The sequence below is a fragment of the Bombina bombina genome, chromosome 5 (genome assembly GCF_027579735.1).
Source record: "Bombina bombina isolate aBomBom1 chromosome 5, aBomBom1.pri, whole genome shotgun sequence".
NCBI lineage: Eukaryota > Metazoa > Chordata > Amphibia > Anura > Bombinatoridae > Bombina > Bombina bombina.
In genome coordinates, this window is record NC_069503.1 from 870,463,717 (window position 1) to 870,484,780 (window position 21,064).

Consider the following 21,064-nt stretch of genomic DNA (forward strand, 5'->3'; position numbering starts at 1 on the left):
CTTGGTTCTTAAAGTTCTTCAGGGTGTTCCGTTTGAACCCCTTCATTCCATTGATATTAAGCTTTTATCTTGGAAAGTTCTGTTTTTGATGGCTATTTCCTCGGCTCGAAGAGTCTCTGAGTTATCTGCCTTACATTGCGATTCTCCTTATCTGATTTTTCATTCAGACAAGGTAGTTCTGCGTTGTTCCTTCATTGTGTCCTAATCCTTCTTCAAAGAAGGAACGTCTTTTGCATAATTTGGACGTAGTCCGTGCCCTGAAGTTCTACTTACAGTAAACTAAAGATTTTCGGCAAACTTCTTCTCTGTTTGTCGTTTATTCTGGTCAGAGGAGAGGTCAAAAGGCTTCGGCCACCTCTCTCTCTTTTTGGCTTCGTATCATAATACGTTTAGCCTATGAGACTGCTGGACAGCAGCCTCCTGAAAGAATTACAGCTCATTCCACTAGAGCTGTGGCTTCCACCTGGGCCTTTAAGAATGAGGCCTCTGTTGAACAGATTTGCAAGGCTGCAACTTGGTCTTCACTTCATACCTTTTCAAAATTTTACAAATTTGACACTTTTGCTTCTTCGGAGGCTGGTTTTGGGAGAAAGGTTCTACAGGCAGTGGTTGCTTCTGTTTAATGTTCCTGCCTTGTCCCTCCCATCATCCGTGTACTTTAGCTTTGGTATTGGTATCCCATAAGTAATGGATGACCCGTGGACTGAACACACTTAACAAGAGAAAACATAATTTATGCTTACCTGATAAATTTATTTCTCTTGTAGTGTGTTCAGTCCACGGCCCGCCCTGTCTTTTTTGAGGCAGTTCTAAATTTTAATTGAAACTCCAGTCACCACTGCACCCTATAGTTTTTCCTTTCTCGTCTTGTTTCGGTCGAATGACTGGATATGACATGTGAGGGGAGGAGCTATATAGCAGCTCTGCTTGGGTGATCCTCTTGCAACTTCCTGTTGGGGAGGAGAATATATCCCATAAGTAATGGATGACCCGTGGACTGAACACACTACAAGAGAAATAAATTTATCAGGTAAGCATAAATTATGTTTTTTTTTGTTTTTTTTACCAACTTCATTACTACTTAATTTGTTTCCCATTTAAACTTTTATACTTTCTTGTATTTCCCTCTTCCTATACAATTCGTTGTATAATCTTCCTGCAACACTACTATATGTTTATTTTAAGTATATATTGAGTCTGTTGTTTGATATAACACACATGTGAGACAGATATAATTCTTACAATTCTTACTGCTGGGAGTTCTTTCTTTTTAACCATAGCTTAATACTGCAGAAAGCTACATTTGTTTGTCCAACTAAATCTTAAATGCTATCTGATATTAATGAGGAATACATTTTCCCTATTAATTTATTTCTTCTTTTTTATGTATTTATGTTTCTGTTTGATGTCCTTTTGTACCTGCAGTTGCAGGCTTTTATATTTACTAATTACTAGAGTAGTTGTTTAACCCCTTAACTTTTTTAGCATTTTTTTCTATTACTCCATTTAAACAGAAATAGAGCCTTTGTTATTTTATTTACCTGTCAAAACTATATATATATATATATATATATATATATATATATATATATATATATATATATATATATATATATATATATATATACATATATATTTAAGTAGACAACCCAAGGTATTGATCTAAGCCCATTTTTGTATACATCATGCCACCATTTCACCACCAAATGCGATCAAATAAAAAAATCTTAATTTTTTTTTACAAACTTTGTGTTTTTCGCTGAAATTATTTACATACTGCTTGTGAAATCATGGCATAGAGATTACCCTTACCACTTGACACTTCCCACACCCTGATCCCTACCTGCTCCCTCCCGAACAGCTCTCTTCCCTCCCTCACCCCCCCCCCCACTGGTCACTCCCATCTTAAGTACTGCCAATATAGAAAATTAAGGCTTTTTTTTTTTTTTTTCTGCAGGGTTGGATCCCCCCTTACCGTCCAACCTCCCTGACCCCTCCCAAACAGCTCGTTAACCCCCCCTTCTAACTATATTCACCATCTTAGGTACTGGCAGATGTCTGCCAGTACCTATAAAACATTTTTTTTATTTTTTAAAAACGATTTTTAAATTTTATTTTTACAATTTTTTAAATTATTTTCTGTAGTGTAGGGGTCCCCCACCGCCCCCCCTCCTGCGATCATTATTTATTGCCCCCCAAACCCCTTTTTCTGTAGTGTAGCTGCCCCATTCCTCCCTGTCCATTTATTTATTTTTTGTAGCGTAGGGCCCTCCCACTCCCTCCCCCCCTCCACTGCTGGGCCGCCCATACACAAACACACCGATCGCTCTTCGGTTCCATATGAAGCAGATTGCCTGGAGCTTCAGGAACTCCAACTCTCGGCTGTAATTTAACAGCTGAGACTGCTGAGGCTCAGATGTATATCTACGTCTTGTGGTATGATGTGCAAAAGTACCGCAAGACGTATATATACTTCAGATTGGGTGAAGGGGTTAAATCATCCATTGAACATATTATTAATTATTTTTTTTCTTTCTGTAGGAGAATTTACACCAGAAATGCAAATGCGTATCAGGCAAGAAATTGAAAAAGAAAAGAAGACTGAAGTTTGGAAAGAGAAATTCTTTGAACGATTTTATGGAGAAAGGTAATTCTCTCATGTAAAAGCACAACTTTAAAGGATTGATTAAAAGCAAATATATCAAGTAATCAACCATGAACTAAGTTTGGTCCAAAAGTTATTCAATCAAGTAATCTTTTTTTATAAAAGCATTGTGGACCATTAGTGCTTTGACCTAAAATAAAGTCACATTATATTTAACCCCTTTTTTGTGGCCTGTCACAAAAAAATACTTAAAGGGATAGCAAACATCAAAAATGTTATTGTTTAAAAAGATTTATAATCCCTTTATTTACCATTCCCCAGTTTTGCATAACCAACACTGTTATAGAAAAATACTTTTTACCTCTGTAATTACCTGGTATCTAAGCTTCTGCTGACTGCCTCCTTATCTCAGATCTGTCTTCTACAAGTCCACGGATTTCATCCTTACTTGTGGGATATTAACCTCCTGCTAACAGGAAGTGGCAAAGAGCACCACAGCAGAGCTGTATATATAGCTCCTCCCTTCCCTCCACCCCCAGTCATTCTCTTTGCCTGTGTTAGTAATAGGAAGAGGTAAAGTGAGGTGTTAGTTTTAGATTCTTCAATCAAGAAGTTTTTTATTTTAAATGGTACCGGTGAGTACTATTTTCCTCAGGGAGATATGGAAGAAGAAGATTTCTGTCCTGAGGTTGATGATCTTAGCAGATGTAACTAAGATCCATGTTGGTTCCCACAGATCTTCTGAAGGTAGTGCAAGAGAAATCTTCAGTGTGGAGAACGGTTTCATGCTACAAGCAGCATTGAGGTATGTTCAGTCTTTTATTTCTGAAGAGACTTGGTATATCAGAACTGGCTGACATTTTGTCCCTGCAAGGGAAGGGGTAAGCAGTAGACCTGTACACAGAGGGTATTACTGAAAATCCTGTTTTTATATACTTTACTTGACAATAACAAGGAGTCAGTAGGGCTGTAGTGTTATTAATAGTGTTTAAGGGGACCACATGGCTTAATTTTCAAACCGCTTCCCATGCGGTTATACAGACTATGAGGACGACGTCCATGATGGGCGGGGCCTATTTCGCACGCTCAGACGCGCAGTTTACTCTGACTGAGAAGGCAGCAGGCATTAGCTCCGGTGGGGCCTAAACTTGTGTTCTGTTCACCGGATTGTTGTCGAGTCATTTTGCAGTACTCTGGGGGCAGGTAGGCGCCACAGCAGAGCTGTGGCGAGGTGAAGGTTTCATTTTTTCACTTAAGATATATTTTTTTGCTATAAAATGTCTCTTAGAGGGTAAATTCACCCTTTGTTTATAGAGTGCAATAATGTTTGGGCCAATTGAATCTGTATATTTAATTGTGTAGCATTATTTAACGTTTTAGGCAGTTTAAGCAACAATTGTGCGCTTTTTTATTTCTTAAAGGCGCAGTACACATTTTTCTAAAAGTTGTTGAAATCAATAAATAAGGTGTTCTACGACTATTGTGGTTATTAATAGTCTGTTCAACATGTCTGACATTGAGGAAACTAATTGCTCTATGTGTTTAGAAGCCATTGTGGAACCCCCTCTTACTTTGTGTACCTCTTGTACGGAAGGGCCTTACAATGTAAAAAGCATATTTTAGGTAAAGAAAGTGTGCCTAAGGATGATTCTTAGTCTGAAGAGAATCAGGATATGCCATCTAATTCTCCCCAAGTGTCACAACCTTTAACGCCCACACAAGCGACGCCGAGTACCTCAAGTGCGTCTAATTCTTTTACTCTGCAGGATATGGCTGCAGTTATGTCAACTACCCTTACAGAGGTATTATCTAAATTACCAGTGTTACAGGGTAAATGCAGTAGGTCAGGTATTAATGTGAATACTGAATCCTCTGATGCTTTATTGGCTATTTCCGATGTACCCTCACAGGGCTCTGAGTTGGGAGTCAGGGAATTGTTGTCTGAGGGAGAACTTTCAGACTTGGGAAATATGTTACCTCAGACAGATTCGGACGTCATGTTCTTTAAATTTAAGCTTGAACACCTCAGCCTGTTACTTCGGGAGGTTTTAGCAACTCTGGATGATTGTGACCCTATTGTGATACCACCAGAGAAATTGTGTAAAATGGACAAATATCTAGAGGTACCTACTTACACTGATGTTTTTCCGGTTCCTAAAAGAATTTCAGAAATTATAAAAAAGGAATGGGACAGACCGGGTATATCGTTCTCTCCTCCTCCTAATTTCAAGAAAATGTATCCCACATCAGACACCATTCGGGACTCTTGGCAGTCGATCCCTAAGGTGGAGGGAGCTATTTCTACCCTGGCTAAGCGTACAACTTTACCTATTGAAGACAGTTGTGCTTTCAAAGACCCTATGGATAAGAAGTTAGAGGGTCTTCTAAAGAAATTATTTATTCATCAGGGTTTTCTTTTACAACCTACAGCTTGCATTGTTCCAGTTACTACTGCAGCAGCTTTTTGGTTTGATGCTCTAGAAGAGTCTCTGAAGGTTGAGACCCCTTTAGAGGACATTTTGTATAGAATTAAGGCTCTCAAGCTAGCTAATTCTTTTATTACAGATGCCGCCTTTCAAATTGCTAAATTGGCGGCGAAAAATGCAGGATTTGCCATTTTAGCACGTAGAGCGTTATGGCTAAAATCATGGTCTGCTGATGTGTCATCAAAATCTAAGCTCTTAGCTATTCCTTTCAAGGGTAAGACCCTATTCGGGCCTGAGTTGAAGGAAATCATTTCTGACATTACTGGAGGTAAAGGTCACGCCCTACCTCAGGATAAGTCTGTTAAGATGAGGGGTAAACAAAATAATTTTCGTTCTTTTCGAAATTTTAAAGGAGTACCCTCTGCTTCCTCCACAAAGCAGGAAGGGAATTTTGCTCAGTCCAAGTCCGTCTGGAGACCCAACCAGGCTTGGAACAAAGGTAAACAACCCAAGAAGCATGCGGCTACAAAGACAGCATGAAGGAGTGGCCCCCGATCCGGGACCGGATCTAGTAGGGGCAGACTTTCTTTCTTTGCCCAGGCTTGGGCAAGAGATGTTCAGGACCCCTGGGCATTGGAAATCGTGACCCACGGGTATCAACTGGAATTCAAGGATTTTCTCCCAAGAGGGAGATTTCTTCTTTCACGATTGTCTGTAGACCAGATAAAAAGAGAGGCGTTCTTACGTTGTGTAGAAGACCTCTCTACTATGGGAGTAATTCATCCCGTTCCAAGACTGGAACAGGGACAGGGGTTTTACTCAAATCTTTTCGTGGTTCCCAAAAAAGTGGGAACTTTCAGACCCATTTTAGATCTCAAATGTCTAAACAAGTTTCTCAGAGTCCCATCGTTCAAGATGGAGACTATCCGAACTATTTTACCAATGATCCAGGAGGGTCAATATATGACTACCGTGGACTTGAAGGATGCATACCTTCATATCCCTATTCACTAGGATCATCATCAGTTCCTAAGGTTTGCCTTCCTGGACAAACATTTTCAGTTTGTGGCTCTTCCCTTCGGGTTGGCCACAGCACCCATGATCTTCACAAAGGTTCTAGGGTCCCTTCTGGTGGTCCTCAGACCGCGGGGCATAGCAGTGGCGCCTTATCTGGACGATATTTTGATTCAGGCGTCGACTTATCTAGCGAAATCTCATACAGACACAGTGTTGTCCTTTCTGAGAACTCACGGTTGGAAGGTGAACCTAGAAAAGAGTTCACTAGTTCCACGGACAAGGGTTCCCTTCTTTGGAACTCTGATAGACTCGGTAGACATGAAAATATTTCTGACGGAGATCAGAAAATCAAAAATTCTAAATACTTGCCAAGCCCTTCAGTCCGTTCCTCGGCCATCAGTGGCTCAGTGTATGGAGCTAATTGGATTAATGGTAGCGGCAATGGACATCATTCCGTTTGCTCGCTTTCATCTCTGACCACTGCAGCTGTGCATGCTCGGACAGTGAAATGGGGACTATGCAAATTTATCTGCTCAGATAAATCTGGATCATGAGACCAGAGACTCTCTTCTTTGGTGGTTGTCACCGGATCATCTGTCCCAGGGGACGTGTTTCCGTAGACCCTCGTGGGTGATGGTGACAACGGACTCCAGCCTTCTGGGCTGGGGTGCAGTCTGGAATTCCCTGAAGGCTATGGGTGTATGGACTCAGGTGGAGTCTCTACTTCCAATCAATATTCTGGAATTGAGAGCAATATTCAATGCACTTCAGGCATGACCTCAGTGGACTTCGGCCAAATTCATCAGATTCCAGTCGGACAATATCACGACTGTATGTATAATTGATGCAAAGAAGTTTGCAAAACGAAAGAAAAAGACTGCTTATCTCTAAGTGATTATATCACCAAATCCCACAGATATAAGGAATCAAATGTATGTAATAAAATTGTCTCAAAAAACAAGATTCAAACTCAAAAATTGGAGACAAGAAGTTTAGTCCAACTGGACTCGTACACACGCGCACACACACACTGATTAAAATTAGCTCAAACTCACAGACTAGTTTGCAAGTTGCCTGATATGCAATTGAAAAGGTTTAAATATAATAAATTGACTACAATCTTACAACGAAGTATAAGTATCCCTCATATGTTATTATATACTAAGATTGCAATAACATAAATATTGTACAGGATAGTTAAAACAGTGGTTGTTTTAGCCCCAGATATTGTGCCACTATTAAATAGCCAGAATATGTAAGAATATACCAATAGGAGACATGCACTCCACCGGTATCTTGCTTATAAGTTGATGCAAATATGTCATGAGTATTATACAAGCATGGGTTATGGAGTATGATTTATATATAGTATATCTCAGGGTTCAAACACGGCTATGTCATTTAACAGATTGGGTTTCATATGTAAATACCGTCATAATAGTCATTTAAGCCAACTCTGAAATAAATGCAAACATGACCTGTCAGTTATAACATTGCCCAACGATATAACTATGTTGCCAAATATACCCATTTGCTTGAAATAGATATTGTCAAGATATTTAGAGCAATAAGTTGCTTAAGTGTGGTAGCAAAAGACCTAGTGCATACAAAGTATTGCCTTTCTACAAAAAGCCTCTTCTATAGCGGAGGCTATGAGTAACGTTATGCTGGCTGGATTTTTAGAACAAACACACAGCTGAGCTAGAAAAGTCTCTACTATATCGGAGACTGTATTTACGTTATCCTGAACTAAATACGATTGATCAAGTACTGGAAAATATCATCGATCTGAATGAGCGAGCATCTAAAAGCAGTGAGGTACTATGACCTTGTGAACAGTGCCCCTGACGCGCGTTTCATATATCATATATATATGATAGCCTGATGAAACAGTGTGTTACACTGAGAATCGCGTTGCTGTTGTTTTTATTATTATTCTAATAAATTTTAAACTTTTTTATCTCTCCACCTGCTGCTGAATCATTTTTTTGTTTCTGCACGGAGTCTCTGGACCTGCTGGCTGACCACTGCCATACAGGTTCGCCTAGACCACTCCACTCTGGGCATCTTTGGACTCTCCTTGGTGAGACGAGGATCCCTATTGGTGACATCCCTTTCTGGTCTACCGGACGACGTGTGGTTCCGGACAGCTGGTATTGCACATCAGTGCTTTACATTTTGTGAGTAGGATTCTTTAGTCCTTATCGATACCTGTTTTGAAGTTGTTTATGATCTGCACTAAGTGGCACCCTCTATTCTGTTCTCCTTAGCCTCCTGAAAGAATTACGGCTCATTCTACTAGGGCTGTGGCTTCCACATGGGCTTTTAAAAACGATGCTTCTGTTGAACAGATTTGCAAGGCTGCGACTTGGTCGTCTCTTCATACTTTTTCCAAATTTTACAAATTTGATACTTTTGCTTCTTCTGAGGCTGTTTTTGGGAGAAAGGGTTCTTCAGGCAGTGGTGCCTTCCATTTAGGTCTCTGTCTTGTCCCTCCCATTTGATCCGTGTCCTGTAGCTTTGGTATTGTATCCCACATGTAAGGATGAAATCCGTGGACTCGTTATATCTTGTAGAAGAAAAGTAAATTTATGCTTACCTGATAAATTAATTTCTTCTACAATACGACGAGTCCACGGCCCTCCCTGTAATTTTTCAGACAGATTATATTTGATTTTTTATAACTTCAGTCACCTCTGCACCTTTAGCTTTTCCTTTCTCTTCCTAAACCTTTGGTCGAATGACTGGGGGTGGAGGGAAGGGAGGAGCTATATATACAGCTCTGCTGTGGTGCTCTTTGCCACTTCCTGTTAGCAAGAGATTAATATACCACAAGTAAGGATGAAATCCGTGGACTCGTCGTATCGTAGAAGAAATTAATTATCAGGTAAGCATAAATTTACTTTTTGACAGACTTGCATTTTAGGCAATTAGTGCTGACTCTTAAATAACTGTACGTGCATGAGCACAGTGACATCTATATGAAACACATGAACAAATGCCCTCTAGCTGTGAAAAACTGCCAAATGCATTCAGATGAGAGGCGGCCTTCAAGAGCTTAGCATATGAGCCTACATTAGTTTAGCTTTCAACTAAGAATAACAAGAGAACAAAGCAATTTTGATGATAAAAGTAAATTAAAAAGTTGTTTAAAATGACATGCCCTATCTGAATCATTAAAATTTAATTTGAACTTTTCTATTCCTTTAAGAAAAGAGAAGTCCTCATATTTCAGATGACAATGTGAAGGAAACATTCTAAATTAATGTCCCCAGGACCACTTGTTATCAATAACAATTCGTATAGCTGTTCTTTAGATTTCTTTGGGGGGAAAGTTGTTTGATAAATACAAATTGTTTTGTTCTGGTGATTTAAAGTTTTTATTTTGTTTATGTTTAGGTCAGGAATGTCCAAAGAAGAATCATTGCAGTTAATTTCTGGGCAAAACAGCAGTGAAGATGAAAGCAGTTCACTAGAAACGTCTTTGAATATACCTGGGCCATCAGCACAACTTGATAAGAGTGCGGAGAGCAGCAGTGAAACTCCGCCCATAGAAGAAAAGGAGGTGATAGAAGAATCTATCTGTAATATGGAACATATTCCTTCTAAAGACTTGGTTACTGATGCAGTTTTAGAGGACATATTAATATCTGAAGAATCTGTAATTCAGGAGGAGATTGCTGAAGAAGTAGAAACAACCATCTGTGAATGCCAAGTGGAGGATAAGAGCGAGCTTGAATTCTCTGTGGAGTTGGCAGATGAGATCCCTAAAATAGAGGAAAGTGAAGTGCCTGTTGATAGTTCAAAGACATGTGTTTTAATGGAAGATGACGTACTGTCTTTTTCAGAAGTCAAAGAAGTAGTAAAAGAAGAAGAAACATCAGATGTTCCTGAAAGTGATATGACTGAAGTTATTAGTCAAATAAATGAATGCCCATCTCCTTCTCCATCAGTTTCTTCTCAAACTTCCTCAAGTGAACCACTTCAGAAGGATTCAACACCTTTGCAAGAATTAAGTGCATTAGAAGAGAATGAAGTTTCCTCTGCTCCAATGGATCCAGTTTGCAGTGAAGAAGCAGCTACCGTGGAGATGGAGTTGATAAGTGAGCCAGATGAACAATTCTCTGAAGCTGCATGTGTTTCTGAGACATCATTTTCTTCTGAGAGCCCAGAGGGGCCATGTACTAGCATTGCATCACCTGGAGGTGATACACAATCTGCATCAGAAGAGCCATATACACCTGCTTCGGTTGAAGCTTCTTTTCTCTCTGAAGTATCAAGCTTTGAAAACATTGAATCAGAAAGTCAACTAAAGCATGTAGATGAAAGCCCACCCACTTCTGTAGCTTCAGATGTTTCTCCAGTATCCACTTCACCTGTGAGGTCAGAAGCTTCCCCATCTTCTAATCACCCCCTGACATCAGAAGCCTCTCCTGCGTCTAATATACCTTTAACTTCTGAAGCATCCCCAATGTCAGATGAACCTTTAACATCTGAAACATCGTCAGTGTCTTCTGTAGCTTTTGCCTCTGAGACAGGACTTGCAACAAACTTACCTCCAACTTCAGAAGCATCTTCTGTTTATAGCCCCCCTACAAATGATCATCTCATGCTTGAGCAAGGCATTTCCCCAACCTCCTCAGAGGAAGCACAATCACCTTCAAAGGATGAAACTGATGGTTTCTCAGAGTCATCCCAAGTAGAATCTGCAACTGTTGACCAAGAAAATGTTGAAACTATAAAATATCTTCCAGAACCAATTAAATCTGAAATATCTCTTTCAGAAGACATTAACAGTCCTAAACCCTGTAAATCAGAAGTAGATAATGAAAAACCATATGTAGCAACCATATCTGAAACATCATCTCCAGATTCTATAACCATACAAAATAATACAAATCATTATAGGAAAATAGAAAACAAATATTTGTCTCCACCACATGAAGAGGCTGATGGGGGTCTGTACTGTAAGAACACTGAATCAATTCAGAACAAGTCTCATGATAAATCATATGCTAGTACAGTAGACATGTCTGGGTTCTTTGAATCTTCCAGAAGCAAATCCCATAAACACCAAGGAAGTTCCCACAAAGGACTTGAAAGTTGTCATTCTAAATCATTTGACTATGGTAAGCAGTCTGAGCCTATAAAGGTAGAAAGCCGTGAGCCTGAAATTTCAAAACGAAAAACTGCAGAACATAACAATTATGGAGTATTCAAGGAGAAACGTCCACGAATAGATGATGATCACCCTACAAGAGTAAGTCACTCTGAGAGAGAGCGACAACCTAGAGAAGAACCCAGAGTACCACCACTCAAGGTATGATGACAAACATATGAAATTAATTTTATTAGAGAGCAATAAGTACCTCCTACACAGCCAATGAATAATATGCTGCTTTTTTCCCAACATAATTTTCAGCAACATTTAAATAAAATATTAGTTACTTTAAGAAAAATATTGTTTTAGAAGTTGCCATCAAATAATGAAACACACAAACATACATAGAATACGTTCTTGTGATATAAATCCATAATTTTATTTTAGAATAAAAAGCTAAAAACTTCAATGTAGAGAAATAAAAGGCAAAACTGAATATTAGACTTATTTGATTATCATTAAATATTTGTTTTATCCATTAGTTTGTGGGACTGTAGACACATTATATAGGGGTCAGTGAAATTATGGGAAACCTTGAAACTTGTCAGGAAAATCTATTTCTTATTTACAATTCAAATTAAATGTAATTGCGTTGTCTTTTTATTATGCATTTGTTAAATATGTACTTCTTTTCTACTTCTACTGTGTTTAATAGTCATTTAACTGTATGTGATTGTATAACACCAGTACTAATGCTCTGTTCTTTATTGTAGATTCAGCTTTCAAAGATTGGCCCGCCATTTATCATCAAAAGTCAACCTGCTCCAAAACTTGAATCCAAAGTTTCTTCAAGCTCTTCTGTTAGCGGAGGAAGGAATACTGGAGCCAGAACCCTTGCTGACATTAAGGCAAGAGCACAACAAGCCAGGGCACAAAGAGAAGCAGCGGCAGCAGCCGCAGTGGCTGCAGCTGCTAGCATAGTTTCTGGAAGTGTAGGAAGTCCTTGTGAAAGCAGCAAGACAAGGACACTGGCACACATCAAGGAGCAAACTAAAGCTAAACTATTTGCCAAGCATCAGGCTAGAGCCAATATGCAACATACTAGTAAAGATGGAAAATTAAAAGAATGTCCATTTACAATAGATGGGCCATCTTCTTCGGATGTAAAAATTGAAAGTTCCACTGGTGTTATTATAGTTAATCCAAATTGTAAATCTCCAAGCAACAAGTCTAGTCTTCATCGAGATCTGACCTCCACATTGCAGAAATCACTAAATACTGCAGCCTTATCGGAAACAGACTCTGATGTTTCTTTACACAGCTCTAATGAAAATATCCATGTGCCACATTCCAATGACAAAGCAGTCACATCTACCTCCTCTGAAGACTGCAGTATGCCAGAGCATTTTAATAAGAAAATTGGTTCAATGTGTGTCAGCAACACCACTGATGTTGGATTTACAAATTCACTTGAAAAATCTTCAGTTTTAATGTCTGTAGATAGTGAAAACACTACATCATCAGTATGTAACCTAAGTATGGTAAAATCCATAAAGGACACTAACATTCCTTGCATAGCTGTTGCACCAAAATGTACTGATGATACTAGCAGTCCAGCCCCAGGAGTAAATTCTAGTGTAACCAATTCAGTAGATGAAACTAGAATGCCAGTATCAATCAGTAGTGTTAATATAATGGGCAGTCCTTACACCACTGTGCCAATTTCATCAATTGGGAATACTTTGCCAAATCCTCATCCTAATAACAACTCTCTGCTGAATTCATCAGTGGGTACATGCAGCCGGCATAGTGAGAAGATGACTGTACTTGCATGTGAAGAAGAAAGTGCTGTAAAAATCTGTTCTTCTGCCAGTAGAATGTCAAATCAAGAGGAAACAATCATAGATTCTATTACAAGATCACCTGGCCCATCATATGCTGACACAAGAACTTTAAATTGTGATTCCAGCCACGCCAAAATCCATGTTGATAACTTGGATAAAACTGCTTATAGTAATTTAACAGATCTGCACAGTAAAAGTTTACCTATGGCCTTATCTCAGACTACAACAAATAGATCTATCCCATGCAAAGTAATTGTTGATCATTGTACAACTCCAAATTCAATATTTCCTTTTAATAATGAAAATGCTGAAAACTGTACAGAGTCCCAAAACAGGGTTGAAAAGACTGAAATTTCTGTACAAAACAAATCACGCCCTCAAGTTTCTGTTATTAGTAGACAGGAAATTCTCATGGGTGAAAACACTGAGCACATTTCTAACTCAAACATTGCAACGAGATTATCAAGAGGTGAAAGAAACATGCCAACAACATGCACTAGTATTTTAGAATCATCTTACACAGCAGAAACATTTGTGGAATCTGTAGCTTGCCAACAAAACTTTAATGATCAGTTACGCTGCCCTCCACCATTTAGCTGTGGTGCAGATAATATGTCCAGTACTCACTACATTCCAAATAATAGAATATCCTGGAGTGATAAAGAGCAGCTGAACCCTGATAAAAGCATAGTTGACCATTTGTCTACAACCAAGCACATTGAGTATTCAGAGGACTGCCTGGTGGACAACATCAAGACGGAACCAATGACTTATCCTCAGATGTCAAATCTCTCTACAAGGAGTCCTATTGCTAGCCTCAGTGTTGATGTAAAATCTGAATCAAGTGAATCTACTAAGTGCTTTCAAATGGACACTGATATATTTGCATGTCATAGTGCTACTTCCCAGACTCCTGATATGAACATTAGTGTTCAGGGCACAAAGAAGCCTATTGCCCCTTCGAGAGAAGAGCCCTTGTCAATGGCAACAGAAAACTTAAAAAGAGTTACAACCATGGGAAATTCTAGCTGTCGTCTTTCATCAGTTGAGGCAAATAATCCGCTGGTAACACAACTGCTACAAGGCAACTTGCCTTTAGAAAAAGTTTTACCACAGCCAAGATTAGGAGCAAAATTAGAAATCAATAGACTCCCTCTCCCTAGTATGGTGTATAAAACCCCTTCATCAGAAAGAATTATTCCTGAAAATTCAAACTGCTCTCCCAGTTCTGATGGCAAAGGGTATCCTGTAGTAAACACTAACCCTTTGCAAATGAGGAAACGTGAAAACCATCCTAAAAAGAGGATGGCAAGGAATTTAGGTGAGCATGCTCAAATAAAATGTGAGCCTGGAAAGCTCTCAATGGACACAGACACAAACCTGTCATCTTGCATGATGGGTTCTAATATGAATCCACTGGGACAAGGGCAGACTTTTAAACAGGAGTGGATGAACAAACACCCTGTTCAGACTAGAATTGCTCACAGTCCAGAGGTCAAGCAGCAGAAGAGACCACTCCCTTCTTGTAGCTTCCAACAGAACTTATATAATGTTGATAAAAATGGCAGCTATCATCCGGAAGTTAGTACCCCTCATAGGCAACATTTTTACCAGATGTCCATGGCTCAGAGAGGTTCAGGCTCTTCAGCGTATATGCCTCAAGGATCTATAAAGGGCCAGCATAGTAGCAATGCATTTGCTTTTAATAGACATTCTGAACAGAAAGCTATGGGAGAAGCTAATGTTCCATCTCTTCCTCTTAGAATGGGCAATTCTTATTCGCCAAACATTCACATTAAGGAAAGTGATGACCTCAGCAATGCCCAACAGACACTGCAGCATAAATTTTTAGTGCATCCTTCCTTATCTAATTCAGAAGTCCTTTCTGATCAAAAGCAACCAGCAGTTACTATGGAAACCACTAAAAGACTTGGTTGGCCTCAGCCTGCAAGTATCTGTAGCAATATAAAGTCTGAGCCCATCTCTTTTGAGGACGGTTTAAACAACAGCTGTGAACTGACCATGAAACAAGCTTCCTATGAACAGAATGAAGTAAAAGAACAGTTAAAAGCATTTGCCTTGAAAAATGCTGATTTTTCTTCCTATTTACTTTCTGAGCCGCAAAAGCCTTTTACTCAATTAGCTGCACAGAAAATACAAACACAGCAGCTGCCGCAGCAGCAATGTGGGAGCTATCCAGCAATTCACTTTGGTAGCACAAGCTTCAAAAGGGCAGCATCTGCTTTAGAAAAATCCATTGGAATATTAGGTAGCAACTCTAAATCTGCCCCTGGACTGAGCAGCCAGAACACTCCCATCCCTGTACAGAAATTTGCTGACAGCAGCAGTGCAGATGAACTAGAACTGAAATGCTCTTGCAGGCTGAAAGCCATGATTGTATGTAAAGGCTGTGGAGCCTTTTGTCACGATGACTGCATAGGTCCTTCAAAACTTTGTGTTGCGTGTTTAGTTGTACGGTAGAGACTGAATTAAGGATGCAGCATCCCATGTACCTTACAGCCAAAATGGCTGTGTCAAAATCAGTAACATTATTCTACACTAATTGTCTTTGCTTTTTTTTTCTTATTTGTAACTGACCATGTTCAGTGTTATTATATAATTTGTTATTATAATATGTTTTGTAAGGAGAAAATATGTCAACAAGAGGAAACGTTTTCATTGTTTTTCTTACTCCATTAATTTATTCTAAATCTGCATTTGCCCAGAGAAGTTGAAAAGATTCTCTATATATATTTTCTTTACACTGTTTGCAGGGGGAGAGTTTATAAATGACTTCACTCCACAATATTATTACAGTGTTTTATAATACACATCTTAGATCTTTGTAAAATGGCTTGTCCTCTAAGGATAACTTTTTTGTCTTTTTTTGTTTTTGTTTTTGTTAAATAGTGATATGTAAATTATTAACGAACAAAATATTTGAAATGCATGTTAGCTAGATATCTGCTCACTCCTTTTATATCCTATAATCTAGGATAAGATTTTAATTATGCCGGCCTTTCTGTTAGTTTCCCCAAGAACAGTTTGTTAATGTGTCTGGATGAAAAAATAACTCTAGACCTTTAGTAATGTCAAAATTACACACACATTGCTTGTGATTAATATCGCCCTATACATGTTGTTGCAAATCGAAGTGTCCTTTTTTTGTTCTGAGCAGTAGTAAGTTAAACAAAATTAATACGCTCAGAATTCTGAAAATCATGATTAGTGGAAGATGCCTTTTTAAATAAATAAATAAAGGTTACAAAGTATATAATATCTACTTCCGTAACACCTGAAGATAATTTTAGTTTTTGATAAGCATATGCCCTTAAAACAAATCTTGCTTTGCTACAAAATCATAAACAGATAGGACTGTGTTTGGATGCTGCTCCATGTCTTGCTTGCCATATTGGAGAGCTTAGTTAATTCAAATATAACAATCAATGAGAAAATCCTAAATTGCAAAAGATCCAATCATTTGTAGAATTTCCTTACTAAAATCAGTGACAGCCATCCTAGAATTGAATGACAGGATGTTAATTTCAGCAACAAGTTTCAAAATATATTGAGTATTACGAAAAATAATGAATCCTGCTGGTTTTAACAGATGATTTGATGTAAATTTAAATTATAACATGTGCACCCAATATAGCAATTAATTTGATTTTTTTTCATTATATATACGCCAGTGGTTTCATTTAATGTTAGTGCAAGCTAATCATTGATTCATGATTAAACTAATTTATTGTTTTTTCCTAAATTCCTACCACAAAAAGAAGAGTAAGAAATATTATGATAAGGTTCCTTTTCTATACCCGTAGCAAATGTATAAAGATAATAGGCAATGAAAGCATAAAAAGAGCAGGGAAATCTAGTACTCCATTGCCTTGATTCCAAAATCTAGGTTTAGTTAAATATTATATATATATAAAAAATCTTATATAAAATTTGTTTTTTGTTTGTTTGTTTTTTTCGCTGCTGCTATGTGGAAGTAAAGTTTACAAGCCAGATAACAATTGATCTAAAACAAATTGTCAGTACATATCGGCAAATAAACTGTAATTGGTCATGTGCCATACATCACTAATACATTTTCTGTCAATTAAACAGCACTTTATGCATCTTTAGTGCAATGGTGACATCATGTGGTCATGTTGACTTTTGGTGTTCCCTCCATAAGGAATTTAACTTTTATACAGATTTTACCGTACCATTTCATTAGCTCATCTCTTTTTTTATATATGTAATATTTGCTGCACTGTTCTGGCATATCTAAATGTTTGATATGTCTGAATTATTATGATACACCACACTAATCTCTTAAATCTTTTATACTGTAATTTTAGAGCGCACAAATTATTTGTAAGATTATGCGCCATGGGGAATACATATCTTAATGCGATTATGCTCTTCAACTTAAAACTCTAACAGTGTTAGTCATGGTGAAACATCTTCAAATATTTGAAAAATCTGTTATGCATTGTTCATAAAAAATGTAAAATTGCTTTGTTATTGTCCTGTGCTTTTGCGAGAAATGTACATTTTCCAAGCATGTCTCTATTTTATTATTTTCTGACACAATCCTTTCCTCCTGAGGTTTTAACCTTTGTTTTATTTAGCATTCTTTCCATAGTGCATTTTGCACTGCCCTGACGCGTGTTCACCAGCTAAGCATTCTTTACTCTTTTTCCTATGTCTATCCCCTTGCATGACTGTCATATAAACTTCAGTGTATAGACCTTTTTTTGTTTTGTTCCACTTAGTGTAATGTTTAACCTCATTGTTACATGTATATTGTTTTGATTTATTTGAGCTTTTGTCTATATTTATTGACCAATAGAATGATACAGAGTGTAAGTCTCTTCGTTTTGTATGAGTATTCACAGAAAAGGGAACTAATTTATATGGCCTGACACTGAAAGGTCCTTTTATATTATAAACTTTTGTGGTGCTTTGAAATAAGTCAGCAGTGGCATTCACATAGGAGTAGAGACCTCTTAAAACACATACATTCACAATGTAATTTTTTTTATTGTGGTTGGTAAATATGCTGTTTGCTTACCTTTGTCAGGAGTGGCTGTGTTTTCAATTCACATCAAGAGTTTGATAAGTTTCTATTATGTTGATCAATTTACAATGATCCATTACTTTTTGTTAAACATTTTGCAAATGATATTGTTTCCACAGTTCCAACCAACCAGTGGTATATAATGTAAACAAAGCTGCTGCTTTCAGCATATTTGTCTGTAATATTTAATAGTTATTGTATAATTTAGTCCATAAAATAATATGGTATTGGTAATATGCATCTGAAAAAAAGTTCATTTTCTTTTGCCATCCTTTTGTTTTTGTACTGATGTAAAATATTTTATTTACAGCACACACACAAACTTCTACACAGTTTTAATGTTTTTGACTTTCTGTTCAGTATTTTTTGAATGTTTACATGCTTGCTGTCAGTCTTTTAAAATTTTAATCAACAAAATATTTTTTCTCTGCAGTACTTCATTTGTTATCAAGAGATTTTAAGGGGCATTGTACTTAATTTGCTATAAAAAAAATAGATCTCCTTACCCTCAATAAAAAAGCCTTTATTTTGATGGCTTGTCTCCTTTACCAATAGAGCTGAGAGGGTTATGCATACCAGACAGAGATTAATGAATACTTGGTTATGCAACATACATTTGATGCTAGTTTCAGTAATAAATGAAAATATTTTTGATTAACCTTTTTCCATGCAAACATCTGTTTTAAAATGTTTCATTCCTATTCATTCACATTCATAATTGATATTGTGAGTACAATATTCCTTTAAGTGTTATCATTTTGTTGGACAAAAGCATAATGGGTCATCTGTGGCAGTACAATGTAAAAATGTATCATAGATGGAAGCTTACAATAAATCTGTTGTCGGCAGAGCTCTGCTATGTGATTGTTAGTTATATATAAATTCTCTTACGCCTTATTGTCATATCAGTCAAAACAGAAGGGGCTAAGCAGCATCAGGACATCCGTGTGTTAGTAGCAAAAACACCCCTTCGTTTTTCTACCAAAGAAACTGTTTTTCTAACACTACAATCTCATTTATATTTTGATTTGATCAACAGAGGGAGCTATTGGTTCCTTGATAAAGCTCTGCTTCCTGATTTGCTTAATGCTTGCATTGCTACCTGACTAAAATGTGACCACAAACATTTTGTTACAATAATAAAACTAAGACAGTATTTTATTTAGAATTCAGGGATCATGTGTTCTTTAATGGTGCTTTTATTTTAATTTTTTTTTTTTTTCCTAACGGTTTTCAAAACTTTTGCCTACAAAAAATGATTTCTCATAGTGCTATAACTTATTTACATGTCTCATGTTTTCTCTTTTTTTTTTTCACTCTCCATAAAAAAATGAGCGTCTACAGAAAATATTTAAAAAAAAATAAACTAAAATATGATTACATTTTTGTGGTCTGTCACTTTGTTAATATGGTTGATAAAAATGGGCATTAAACCTAAGGGAATATGAAGTGTCAGAAAATGCACCAAAACAGAGTAGAACACACACACAAACAGAAGTGCAAAGATGATCTAAGTTCAGTATACAATGACTTGCAAAAGTATTCAACCACTTGACATTTTTCTTGTTTTGTTGCCTCACAACCTTGAATTAACATGGATTGTTTGAGGATTTGCATCATTTAATTTACAGAACATGCCTACAACTTTGAAGATGTTTTTTTTATTATTATTATTATTATTATTGTGAAGCAAACAACAAATAGGACAAAATATCAGAAAAATACTTTGTAGAGCCACCTTTTGCGGCAATCACAATGTCATTGTCCTGCTGGAAGGCGAACCTCTGTCCTAGCCTCAAATCACGCACAGAGTGGTACAGGTTTTGCTCAAGAATATCCCTGTATTTAGCACTATCCATCTTTCCCTCAACTCTGACCAGTTTCCCAGTGCCGGCTGCTGAAAAACATCCCCACAGCATGATGCTGCCACCACCATGTTTCACTGTGGGGATGGTGTTCTTTGGGTGATTTGATGTGTTGGGTTTGCGCCAGACATAGCGTTTTCTTTGATGGCCGAAAAGTTCAATTTTAGTCTCATCAGACCAGAGCATCTTCCTCCATACATTTTGGGAGTCTCCCACATGCCTTTTCGTAAACTCAAAACGTGCCATTTTGTTTTTTGCTGAAAGTAATGGCTTTCTTCTGGCCACTCTGCCATAAAGCCCAACTCTATGGAGCGTACGGCTTATTGTCATCCTATGTACAGATACTCCAGTCTCTGCTGTGGAACTCTGCAGCTCCTCCAGTGTTACCCTAGGTCTCTGTGCTGCCTCTCTGATTAATGCCCTCCTTGCCTGGTCCGTAAGTTTTGGTGGACGGCCGTCTCTTGGCAGGTTTGCTGTTGTGCCATGTTCTTTCCATTTGGTTATGATAGATTTGATGGTGCTCCTGGGGATCATGAAAGATTTGGATATTTTTTTATAACCTAACCCTGACTTGTACTTCTCAACAACATTGTCCCTTACTTGTTTGGAGAGTTCCTTGGTCTTCATGGTAGTGTTTGGCTAGTGGTGCCTCTTGCTTAGGTGTTACAGCCTCTGGGGCCTTTCAAAAAAGGTGTTTTTATGTAATAACAGATCATGTGACACTTAGATTGCACACAGGTGGACATCATTTTACTAATTATGTAACTTCTGAAGGTAATTGGTTGCACCAGAGCTTTTTATGGGCTTCATAACAAAGGGGGTGAATACATACGCACATGCCAATTTTCTGTTTTCTATTTCTAAAAAATAGTTTTATGTATATATTTTTCTAATTTCACTTCACCAACTTAGACTATTGTGTTCTGATCCATCACATAAAATTCAGATTATGAAAACATTGAACTTAAGGCTATAATGTAACAAAATAGGTAAAAAGTCAAGGGAATACTTTTGCAAGGCATTGTATAGACTTCATCAATATTAAAAACACACAACCTCAAACATATGTGAGGTATAGTGTTCATAGTACCAATCCATACAGTCCAGTCACCTGTGTTTTCCAAATTCACTCTCA

The 21,064-nt window shown here is 37.6% G+C and overlaps 1 protein-coding gene across 1 annotated transcript in view; it reads left to right on the plus strand.

Annotated features, from left to right (window-relative positions):
* ASXL3 (ASXL transcriptional regulator 3) overlaps window positions 1–19,446 on the plus strand; it is a 539,404-nt gene extending 519,958 nt beyond the window's left edge. Inside the window, exons 11-13 of the mRNA XM_053715008.1 lie at window positions 2,542–2,647; window positions 9,448–11,368; window positions 11,923–19,446. Coding sequence (XP_053570983.1) covers window positions 2,542–2,647; window positions 9,448–11,368; window positions 11,923–15,474 — 5,579 coding nt within the window. The 3' untranslated portion in view covers window positions 15,475–19,446. The remainder of the gene's footprint in view (window positions 1–2,541; window positions 2,648–9,447; window positions 11,369–11,922) is intronic.
* Window positions 19,447–21,064: the final 1,618 nt, after the last annotated feature.